Source organism: Scomber japonicus, chromosome 17 (assembly GCF_027409825.1).
Source record: "Scomber japonicus isolate fScoJap1 chromosome 17, fScoJap1.pri, whole genome shotgun sequence".
NCBI lineage: Eukaryota > Metazoa > Chordata > Actinopteri > Scombriformes > Scombridae > Scomber > Scomber japonicus.
In genome coordinates, this window is record NC_070594.1 from 18,436,175 (window position 1) to 18,448,474 (window position 12,300).

Here is a 12,300-nt window from a genome sequence, read left to right on the forward strand (position 1 = left end):
CCACATCGCGTGAGCCGCGCCAAATGTGCAGGCATACTATCTGCTGTCTGTCAGTACATCCACGTTTATCCCAGCGACCATGATCTGCGAGCACGACACCTGGGGGATATCCATGCACACCTGCAGGAAAATAAGACACACTTTTGTGACATGTAATCCAGGGACAAAGAGTGCCAGATGTGCTGAACGTTTATGTAGGAAGAGTTGACTAAGCACGCATGCTCCTTCTCATCAACGCCCTGTTTTACATTCCTGCAGCTGGCAACAGTCCTCCTGCAGCTCTTATCAACTGCCATCAGTGTGCTTTTGAGCAAGGCACTTAACTCACACCCAACTGATCAGTGGGCAGTAGTGGACGAAGATGACTGCTGTCCACTGGGATTTGCCCAACCTAGCAGGTGGTTCGCTCTGGTGGAAGCAGTCACGTAGTTTAAAAAAAAACCCTAATCGTAATTTATTACTATTTAACGAACTGACTATGTGAAGGGAGAAGCTCAATGTAATGCGCTCCTGTCCATTGAGAAAATCAGGCAGGAACCAGATTTCAGCACCGTGGACAGCGCGCTTTCCAAATACGTTACAAGGACGTGTCCGGGACCGTTGGCTGGACTCGTCGTCCTCTCACAGACACATTCTTCACGGTTTGACTCAACTGGTTTCTAATAAAACTAAAAAATAAAACATCCCTCCATAGTCCTATTCAAATTCAACACGGGGATGGGTAAAGATATCACAGGCTGTTATTGTTTTACCGTGCATTTTTCGCAATTCTGTCATGCAGCCTATGGTATCACTCAAACATCACTAAATGATTATATGTTAACAATATACATAACAATACTAATAATACTACTACTAATAATAATAATAATGAAAAGAGGAAGACTATACGAACTGTGTAACATCTTCCAGAACAAGGCATAATTAGGATTACATTAACATTGTCCTTCTACAAATTTTGAGAGGCTCTTTCTGTATTTGTTGCATCAAAACTTACCTGAATCCTGGAGACATGTCGCGTGCCTTCGCCCTTCTTCTGTAGCGCGTGGTCCTCTGCTGTATTACTTGAGTTTCTCTGCCCCCCTCCCCCTCCCTCTTTCTCTCTCTCTCTCTCTCTCTCTCTCTCTCTCTCTCTCTCTCTCTCTCTCCCTCTCTCTCTCTCGACTGTAGATGTAACATGTAGACACCACCACCACCACCACCACCTCCCCCTCTCCGCCCCCAAACCGGGATCTTTTCTACAGTATTTACCTCTTGTGATTTATAATGACAGTAGTATTCAACAAAATCTGTTGTCACGTGAAATCCATTATAATTATAAATCATATTAGTGGAGCATTTGTGGATACAGTCACCTTTAACACTGCTATATGTGCAGATTTTGTTGCCTAAATTCGTTTTATTACATTGCTGCACGACAGTTTTCTACACTTCATTCAGATCCAAGAAGGTTTGGAAATGTTGGGTGGCAAATCATAACCTGAAAGGTAAACTCGGGACATAGGAAATCGGTAACCAATATATCAATTAATCGATTTTATTCAAAGTCCAATATCACCATGCAGCAGTTAAAATAATAAAAATGAAAATAAAACAACAACATTAAAAACATGAATGTCACAGCTGTGTTAAAAGGCATACTAAGTTCTAGGCTAGGCTGTAATGAAGTAAAGTTAGGTTTACAGTCTTGATTTAAATATTTCAACTGAACGTGCTTCACATATTTGTCAGTCTCTGTGAGATCAGTATCACTATCAGAAGAATTATTTTGTGGCAGCACACAGCTGTGTTTGTGTGGGAGTACCCCATTATTACTGCATCCATTTATGAATAATTAAAGCAACTCCACATTCGGTGTCTCGATAATAGTAGTATTTTGAGAGGGAGAGAGAACGTGAAATATGTATTGGTATCAGGCATTTGTCCCCATTTGAATTATGTGACTGAACAGCTCACTGCAGGATGTTTGACTGACAGAACAAACAGGCAGAAACGTCCATCACTTATATCTTATAGCCTAATCCTTTGGGTTAACTTTATGTGCTCAGCTTTGAATAGACTAGGCTAAATGAAAGTACAGTATAGCGACAATTGATGTTTTCAGCACCATGGACAGCAGCTAACAGCCTGTATGGCGCCATCTAGCGTTTAATTGAAGGTCAGTTACGACGATTTTCTTTAAAACTCCGTCATCAGGTCAACGGAGGCCAAACACAAATCTCAGTTGTCACTTTTTAACCTGCTTTATGAAGCTTAATTCACAGGGGGAACACATTGTAATTGAAAACTGTAACTTTTTGAGTATTTTTCTTATGGCGATCGTCACTTTCTTATGGCGATCGTCACTCAAGAGTTTAACCCTCCACTGAAAATTACTATCATTGACTATACCTTCTGACACAACTCCACCCTCATGTGGTGAAGACAGTGTATGAGTCCTAATAATTGAACTTCACCCACGCACAGATACACTTGGAAAGGAAGGGGGTGTCTGTGGGGGGATGTCATGCAGTTTGGGGGCATCATGCAGTTTAGGTGGTAGGGTCCAGTCGTGACCCATGCCAGGCGGTATAAATCACAAATAAACGTATAAAGAAGTCGCTATGACACTGCCACTGCTGGGGCCCGGGGCTTCGGGAGCGAGCATCTGTTATTGAACCTGAATAAAAGTGACAAGTTTGAGAAGGAAAGACTACTTGGATGCTGGAGCCACGCTTCAGGGCAAAGGGCGATGGCGATAGGTTTATTCCAGGACTGTAGTCTGCGTGGTTGACCGCAAGGCTTTCCAGCAATGAGTTCAGCACTGTTATTATTTTGGTGATTAAGTCTGGGTCAAGAGAGACCAATCAATTATATACACACACTATAATACCAATTAAAATAATGGTTTAAAATAGGATAGGTGTAGCCTATTGTGACTTTTCTTTTACTTTCAATACTGATGAAACAAAACACAACAGGTGATTAAATAGTGACATAATAGTGACATAACATACATACAACCCTACAGTGAGACAACATTCATGTTACCAGGACTTAACACAATAGGGCATAGTTGAAGTGTGTGTGTGTGTGTGTGTGTGTGTGTGTGTCTGATGAGCAGGCAGACATTTAGGTTATTAGTGTGAGTGTGACAAGCAAAACAAAGCAACGATTGAAGTTGTGCGTACATATCCAGATATAATTGCAGTGTGAGGTTACATAGCAAAATGAGATGGGGTAGGGGCTCTGGGAAAAAGAGGCCGTTGGGAGCATGCACCAGTCACTAGCAGCAAAAGGGAAAGAGTGCAGCCCAGGGCAGCCTGGGGAAAGGACAGTTATTTCTATTTTTACGCACACAAACCAGTAGGAGGGGGCTGACCAGTTAGGGGCTACACCCTGTTTCCCACACTGAACAGCCCCCAGCACCCCAAAAAGGCAGATTGTCCACTGTAGTTATGAAAGCCAAATGAGTTTTCTTATTTGTTTAATTCATGTGTAATGTTGTATTATATTCCTTGGCTTTGTAATAATGTTGATGACACTGTTGTGTGTTTTGTATCCTCAGAACATAATGCCCATGAATCAATCTTTTGGAGAGTCTATTTTTCATGGCCTGCTTTGCAAAACAAAGTTGCCCCATTATTCAGTAACATTCTTAATTTACATCAACTCAAGATTGATATCCTATTTAAAATGCCACTTTACAGTCAAGAATCATTCATGAATGCTTGATTTGTTGTGAAAAAACACTTTTAAAATGTGCAAAACAGGATAAGGTTTTCAGCACTGGACAGCTCCACTGGGAGAAAAATACAGGTGGGCACCAATATTTAAAAATTGAACAGCATGGAGAAAAGAATAGGTGTATAAATATGTTATTCAGGTTGTCTGTTTTACAAGTACAGTTAGAAGGTTTGTCCTGAAACCAGTGTGGTCTCTGATAATATTGATGGCTGAGAAACCAATCCTTTTTAGTAATTTGTGAAAAACATAATTGTTCTCATACTGGTTATCATTAATTGTGAATTTAAAGAAAGAAATGCTTGCAGATGTCTGGATTACCAACTGCATATAGTTAGCTGGTAATTCCCAAATAGTCTCCAAAAGAATAGAATTAGGACTATGTACGAGTATATTTGTTACTTCTTCTTCTTCGTTTTCAGTTCATGGCAATATTTTAAATGTATTACACTACAAAAACAGATATTTTTATGGTTCCTAGCCACCATATAACCAATAAACCTCAAATGAAGCATGTAAACCAGTGAATCACAAATGTTTGCACAGCACTGTATTCATATACATCATATTCAACAACATTCAAATTTAAAAAACAGTCTGATCGAGGACATCCAAGCAAATAACATATGCAAAGACTACTTAACTCAATTGGCTTTAATACATGAAATAACTGACATAATAATAACTCAATATATGCATTTAACGCTTACACCCACAGCATGATTTTAAGAAGAAAAGTCATTGTATTTTTTGTAATATTTCTACAGCCCTTTAACAATCCCTCCAGATACACGTTTTAAGACATATAAAAATACTTGAATAATAAAACTAAATAAAACTTTGAATATGCATAGCCATCTGCCATTTCCACATCAAAATTCAGTTACCTTGGTAAAATTCTTTGAAATATATTTACTCCATCATCATGCTTTCACATCACATTTGTGTAAGTTTCATACTGGTTTAAGATTGGCTTTCTAAGTGATGGTGATGTCTGAGATTTATGGTGAGCACATATAAACGTTCTCCTTTCTGCAGATGAATGTGAAAACAACCTTCTGTCACACTCTACACACATCTTTCTGCACAATGAAACTCAAATATCCAACAATAAGCAGAACGCATTTTTTTGAGTTTAGGGTGATTTTAATGATTTAGGGGGTAGCCCGAGATTTTGGGGGGTCCTGTGGAAAATCTGACTTCTTTTAATTACCAATGATGGTCCCACTGAGAGCTTCACCAACACCTCATGACAAGTGCATTCAGTATTGTCCTGCTGATGTGTAAGCTCCTCCAGCTCCAGGAGGGGTTGTTTTGGTGAAATGTGGAGACTCCCTCAGTGACAACAATGAATAGAGATAAAAAGGCTCCAGAAGGCCGCTGCTGTGCTTTTTGCAAGTTGAAAACAAAAAAATGGTGCAACACTGACCTCTCCTGGGTGCTATGGGTCACTGCCGGTTATTAAAAAACCCGGACCAGACATTGACGTGATTTTTTTAAACATTACTTAGACATGGCATGATACTGTATTTTTCTTTCGTTCTTCATTACATCGGCTAGCAACATGTTTTTATGATCTTTTTGTAAAATTATACTAATCTCTTCTACAGTTGTACGGCTAGAATATAACCACATATTAGGGGTCATTTTCAACAATATACAATTTAATGCTGTCTGTCAAACATGCCATAGTTCACTTAAATGTTTAATTTTTGTGTAGGCAATACAACGGTATGTTATGTTTCTTTAAAGTTATAAAAACAATAGCTTTGTTTCTCTCTCTGTGCAATAAGTCCAAACTAAATTTTGTCAATAAAGTTTTGAAAAGAAAAATGGGAGGCTGGGTGCGGATGAGATGCGGCTAGCTGTCATTAGCAGTTTGTCTCCAGATGTATCTACAGTCACAGCTAGTTGTATTTTAATACATAACAACCACTTTTTTTTTCCTGCCAACAAAACGATAAGGCGAGAAGCTACTCGCATGCTATTCCAACAATATATCGGTAAGTTAAGCTTGTTGAGAGTCATTCAACTTCCCGATATGGCTAGCTGTTGTTAGCCAACATTAGCAACACCGGTCAGTGTAAGCTAGCTCGACACTGTTGCAGAAATAAGTTGATTTAGTTGAAAAAGGACAATTGACAACGAACAGGTTCATAGGAGCGGGATGTACATAAACTACTGCACGTTGTAACAAAAGTTTTTTTTTAATCGTAGCCGGGTCTTTTTCTGCAGTGCTGTTTGTTGCAACTAAACTTAAACTGAAACATAAAGTAGCTAAATGACGTTATAGTCTTGATGGTGTAGGCGCTTTATATCGGACACTTGTTCAGTGAAGTGAGCCAGTCTGATTAGAGACATTTAACCAAACCTTTATAGCTTTGCAGATATTCACCACAGTTGATGATTCAGTAATGATAAAATTCATGATTTTATGCCTCAATAACTGGCTTTAAGGTGAGGTACATTTATCATAAGACTTGTAAGTGGTATGCAAGCTATTCCTATTCAAATGCACATGTATTTATATTCATACGCTTTAATACAAAATATCCCAGTGCTCTGTTTAGGCATACAATTATCAAAATCCTATAACAACCATGTTAGATGCATTAAAATAAATACACAAGTGTCCTTTCTGTCTTTTTAAGTTCCTCAGGTGCACATCAGAAGTGTTATTCAAGTACTAAAGTTAACCGAGATAACTAACATTCATCAGGTGGATCTTTGCTCCACTAGCTCTAGCTACATATTAACTGTATATAGAATGTTAGTACATTCTACATACAGTTAGACTAATTGATATATATTTTCAGTTAGTATATGTGAAATCAACATATTTTCCATTTTGTACCAATAGGAAATTATGCAATAAGTGCATCATCACATCAGTCAAACTGTAACTTTTGAATCTTTCTGCTAATTGAACTCAAATGTTTGTGTACTAAGATCTCTCTGGACCTGTGTCACCACTAATTGCAATTTCTTTTAATGTTTTGCTCTTCAAGTTGATTTCTATCTTCCATTATGGGATATTGGGACAATGATGAACAATCACTGTGGGCTCAGAAATCAAGTGTTTTGGGTTTTTTTTTTTAATTGTATACATACTAAATATTTTCAATGTGGCTTCTTTGTAACTTTTTCTTCCTCCTCCCAAAAGGAAAAAACAAAAAGCTTTGACCTCTTTGATATCGTGCTGGGAAGCTTCCTAATAAGGTACTTGTACAGTATGAGGCAACGTTTTTAGATGTGTCACGTGACCGTGGTTGACTTCCTCATAAGGCTGAGTGGGGGCACTGTTTCACTGTTGTGCAGGCTCTTCACGTAGCAAGAGAAACAGCTTCAGCACCTCTTACAATTTAGGCTTGCTTAGTCATTCACTTTGTTTACCACTAATGACAAAATATTACATCAGCTGTACTATGCTGATATTCAAATGTATTACAAATCACTGTGATGTAATTAATGTTAAAGTGTATGCAACTCAGCAAGTATGATGTCATTGCTCTTTCATAGGATTGTTTGAAATTATAAAAATCTGGAGGTAAGTTTTGATCTGTGCTCTTTTGTCATGAAGGCAACACACTCTAACCTAGACATTTCAACAGTCTATCCCATTTTACACCTCTATAGGACAACTTGAGGTGCAAAATCACAACAGAAGCTTACTTATGTTTAGGACAGAGCCACAGATTTATTGGACATGATTTACTGTTACTGTATTTTGTTTGTACTGTTGATTTATGGTGTAATTCTTGTCTCAGAAGGAAGGAATACTACTACTGAAGTTCAGTGAGGGCTTGTTTTGACTTGTCTAACCTTTTAATACATTAACATAATTTGCTCTCCACTTATTTGGCAGGGCAGAGGACTATCTCACAGCCAGACTCACCCTGAGAAGATTTCCACCTCCTCAGCTTGAAGATGGAGGATGAACATGCTCACTGTATGTCCTGTGTTAACCAGAGATGCATGGCCAAACCTCAACCAGGCATTTCTTGTGATATGATGACCTGTTCTCTGGTGTGTGGTGCTGTATTTCACTCCTGCAAAGCTGATGAGCACTACCTCCTGTGCCCACTGTTGAGAGTCCCCTGCCTTAACAGTGGCTATGGCTGTCCTGTCACCATGGTGCGCAACCAAATGTATGCACACCTCGAGGTGTGTCCTGCTGGGGTGGTGTGCTGCACTATGGAGTGGAACAGATGGCCTGTTAGCTGCCTGGACTATACTTCCTATGAGAGCCTGAGTCGTGGGGTGGAGGAGGTGGAGCAACTGGACATGGCACTTGCCCTTCAGGACCAGCGCACATTGCTCGAGTCCCTCAAGGTGATATCTATGGCACCCACTGCAGAGAAAGAGCCACTTGTCCCTGTAAGTAAGAGTAACATGGACACAGACTCAGCTTTGCTTGCATCTGTCCCTGAGGCCTCCTCCATTGAGTTACCTACGCAGTCATCATCCCCATGTCCACCACCATTAACTCAACCAGGCTCAGCAAAGGAGAGAATTGTCAGTGGAATTAATGGGCTGAACGAGGAGCATTTCACTAAACTCTATGAGGCTACACTCGTGACTGCTAGAAGCTTAGCTGCTGCTTTGGACATTGTTAGCAGTGCCAGCTCCTCTGACAGCAACATACAGCATGTAAACAGAGAGGCTGCTGAGCTGGAGAGTAGATTGATGAGCAAGAGCAACGCAGGCCTTCAGAATGGACTGGAAGACAAAACACCTGTAGCTGCTGATGGTTTTAATACAAGAGAGACAGATGAGCAGAGTGTTTGCTCCAGCTGCTTGAGTGGAAATGGGGCTCAGAAAGGAACAGATGAAAAAACTCCAAACACAACAAACGGTCCACTGTCAGCAGCCACAGAGGCCTGTGTGGAGACGGCCTGTGTGGAGACAGCCTGTTCAGTTGATGTGCAAGATGATATTAATGCTGGTGCTTCTGAGGAGCCAGTGACCCCTCCAGTGTCATCTCCAGTGCATATCAGCCAAGGTGTGGCACAGAGAGCTAGTCATGTGGTTCTAGACGACAGGGGGCTAGTGCTCCTAGAGAACCATGGGCCTCAGCGGAAGTTCCACAACTACCAGTTTTATAGGGGTCAGGGTCAGTGTTCACTACCTAATGGACGAATAGGATTCATCCCAGACAGGTCACTGTTTCGCTTGCGACCCAAAATGGAGGACAAGGCAGTGGATACCTCAGACCTGGAGCAGGTTGATGATCCCATGGGTCTGGGAGAGATTGATCTGATCACAGCAGCCCTGCTGTTCTGTCTAGAGGAGTCCAGAGAGTGTAGAAGGATCTCTGATACAATCTATGTTGATGGCTACCGTGTTGACTTTGGTACACAGACTTTCACTTTCCCTGCAGCCATCTTGGTAACCAACACAAGAGTGGGTGACATGGCCTCTGCATCTGCCTGTGACCATGCTGCCCCCCAGCTCACCTACCCCAGCCCTTTCCGCACTCTTCGCCTTGGCCTTGTCTTGGAAGCTCTGGAGGTTGAGGCAGTCCCACATAACCGCTACCTTCCTCCGAACCCCCGCTACCAGCACATGTTTCCCTTTGTCTGTGGCCAGTCGTTCCGCAGGGATCAGTTTTCTTCTCATTTCACCAATGTCCATGGTGACATTCATGCTGGTCTCAATGGTTGGATGGAGCACCGCTGCCCCCTGGCATATTACGGCTGTACTTTTTCCCAGAGGAGGTTTTATCCCTCCTCCAAGGGGGCCAAGGTGGTTCATGACAGGAACCTCAGGTCTTTTGGGGTTCAGCCTTGCCCAAGGGCAAGTCTTCCAAGTAACACCCAATCTGACCAATTGAGTGGGCTGCCCATTGAAATACTGTGGCACATAGCTGGGTTCTTAGACAGTTTTAGCCTGTGTCAGCTGTCATTGGTGTCACGGACTATGAGGGAGGTGTGTGCCAGTCTCCTCCAGACCCGAGGCATAGTGGAGCTGCAGTGGGAGCGAAGGCAATGCCATGGTGCTCATGGCACTGTGTCATGGCAGGTCAAAAACAGAGTGAGTTTAAAACCTACTGTGTCTATGCATTTTGATCAAGTCTATGAATAATGTAGAAAGTAGTAGAAAAAAGTTGCATATGCTGTTGCAGAATATATTGCAAAAAGCTGACATCAATGTACAACTATAATATACACTACAATATTCTACACACAAAAAAGAAATTCAGAAATAATTATTGCAAGGCTGTTTTATAGATCAACTTTTACTTTATGAGGTAGTGTTTCTAAAGCTAAAAATGTGTCTTAAATGTTTACACAGTTCATGGTTACATTTTTAAAGGAATAGTTCAGCATTTTTGGAAATATATTTATAGACACCTTTTGCTTAGATTAATACCACTGTGTTTGTGCAGAAAATACTGTACATAACTGGAGCAATTAGCCATTTAGCCTGGTAAAGTCCTATGGTAAGAAAATCCTACTACCAATCTCTAAAGCTCACTAGGTAAAATGTTCTTGAGCTTGTTTGTTTATACATACAAAAACCAAGTTACACATAGGTGTAACTAAACATCTTAAAATGCAGTTGCCTTTGTTATTCACATTCCTTTACTCTTGCAGGTGTGGAGATTCAGCACTGCCTTCAGCCCAGTGTTGTCATGGGGTTTCACTGATCTCCCCAGCATGTCGGACCATCTTAAGAGGTGCCACTACAACACAGTGGAGCACAAGACGGAGCCCGTTCCCCTTCCTGCCATGTGTACTGCACGAGACGGATACTCACTGCGTCGCGTCTTGCGTCACGTTAACACCTGACCAAACAAGACTGATCTCTCGTAGCTGCACAAGTGTCACTCTGGTATTATGTGGATGTTGCAATTATTTTAAAAAACAGTTAACTCTTCCTGTATTACACTAGATTGTGAAGAAGCCTTAATGACATAACACACTACTTGCTACAGTGAAGGAATATATTGAGCATTTAGCTTTGCATGGGTTTATGCTGCAAATGCACTCGTATTCTGATAAGATAAAGTATATTTTCTTGAAGACAAATATGCACAATAGATTTATATTATTCTGTGTGATATACTGAGAAAATGGAAAAAGATTTAAATGTTTTCACTATCTTGCCTTTCAGTAGTAGCCATGGGGAAAAAGCAAATTGTCGGTTATATTGCATCATTTCTGTGTAACAGAGGTTATGCTAGCACTTTACACAGGATTTGCTAATCCCCCCTATGTCGCTTGGTGACCCTAAATGATCTAGTTTTCTGATCCCTGTAGAGGGTGTCTATCCAATGCAAACTGGACTCATGGCCACACTGTTGTCTGTATCTGTAGGATGTCAGGACATGAGTCAAAACAGATGGATATTTATATGAGGATTGCCCAATAATGCATGTGATTTGCTACCATTTAATAAAGTCTTTACATCCTTTCATGTATTTTTCTTTATAGCCATCTCTAGTAACTCAATGTGATACTTCATTATTGTTATCGATAGGTGTGTGGATTAAAGGAAAATATCTTAACTTTATCTACAAATGTAACGTTGATCTTATGATGCACAGAGCCATGTTGTCCTGGTGCCAACATGTCTCCATAATATTTATGAAAATGCTGGTAAAATTAAAGCCAGCACAGTTCAACACACATTTACTGGATTTTTTAAAAAAGAGTCTTAAGTAATACAAATTCGATGAACAGGTGGAAAGATATATTTACTCACACACCCAAGAGATGGTGGACACATTATTAAGCATCCAATTATATTTGACACTGGGTAGAATTTTTGCCAAACAGTCTAACCTGTCTATGCAATTCAATATTATAATTGATATTTGATCTTGACGCTCCTGTGTATTGATTCACTTTTTACTTTACAGTCACTGACATGTCAATTAATCACTACAGTGACTGCTATTGAGCTAGCAGGCTACACAACACAGCACCATGACAGAACAGTAGACTCCAGTAAGAGCAGAGGAGGGGGGCTCTGTGTGTATGTGAATAACAGCTGGTGTACTAATACAGTGACTATAGACAGCCACTGCTCCCAGACCTGAAGTATGTGACTGTTAAATGCAGGCCCATTTACCTCCCAAGAGAGTTTACTGTGGCCTTGATAACTGCTGTTTGCATCCCACCGGATGCTAATGCTAACTCAGCTATTGGACTTTTACATGTGGCAGCATTCAGCAGAGCAAGTACCCCGACGCTGTGCAGATTATAGCAGGGGATTTCAACCATGCAGACTTAAAGGCAGCACTCCCTAAATTCCACCAGCATGTTCAAGTGTGCTACTAGGGGAACTAGGACTCTGGACAAGGTCTACACCAACATCAAACTAGGCTACAGGGCTAGACCACTATCACACCTGGGCCAGTCTGATCATGTGCCCCTGCTTTTAATTCCTGCATACGCCCCCATCAAGAAAACTGCTGACTTCAAGAGGATGGAAGGATTGCCCCCCAAGTTGTCTGATGGTGAACCTCTGCATATGACAACTGGTTTCTGTTTGTTATACTCAAACCCAGAGAAAAAACTGATGCAGAATCCCATCTTTCTGCCAAGTGACCAGGAGACCGACCGGCTGCTG

General features: G+C 40.9%; 1 protein-coding gene across 1 annotated transcript; it reads left to right on the forward strand.

The window, feature by feature from the left end:
• The first annotated feature begins 7,475 nt into the window (after positions 1–7,475).
• LOC128377258 (F-box only protein 30-like) lies at positions 7,476–11,136 on the forward strand. The gene is made up of 2 exons (XM_053337178.1): positions 7,476–9,756; positions 10,320–11,136. Exons 1-2 carry the CDS (start codon positions 7,651–7,653, stop codon positions 10,512–10,514), a joined length of 2,301 nt encoding a protein of 766 aa, XP_053193153.1. The 5' UTR covers positions 7,476–7,650; the 3' UTR covers positions 10,515–11,136.
• The last annotated feature ends 1,164 nt before the right edge of the window (positions 11,137–12,300 follow it).

Coding starts and splice junctions, on each gene's coding strand:
- LOC128377258 (XM_053337178.1), top strand. CDS start 7,651: ATGGAGGATGAACATGCTCACTGTATGTCCTGTGTTAACCAGAGATGC. Junction 9,757..10,319: donor CATGGCAGGTCAAAAACAGA/GTGAGTTTAAAA, acceptor TTACTCTTGCAG/GTGTGGAGATTCAGCACTGC.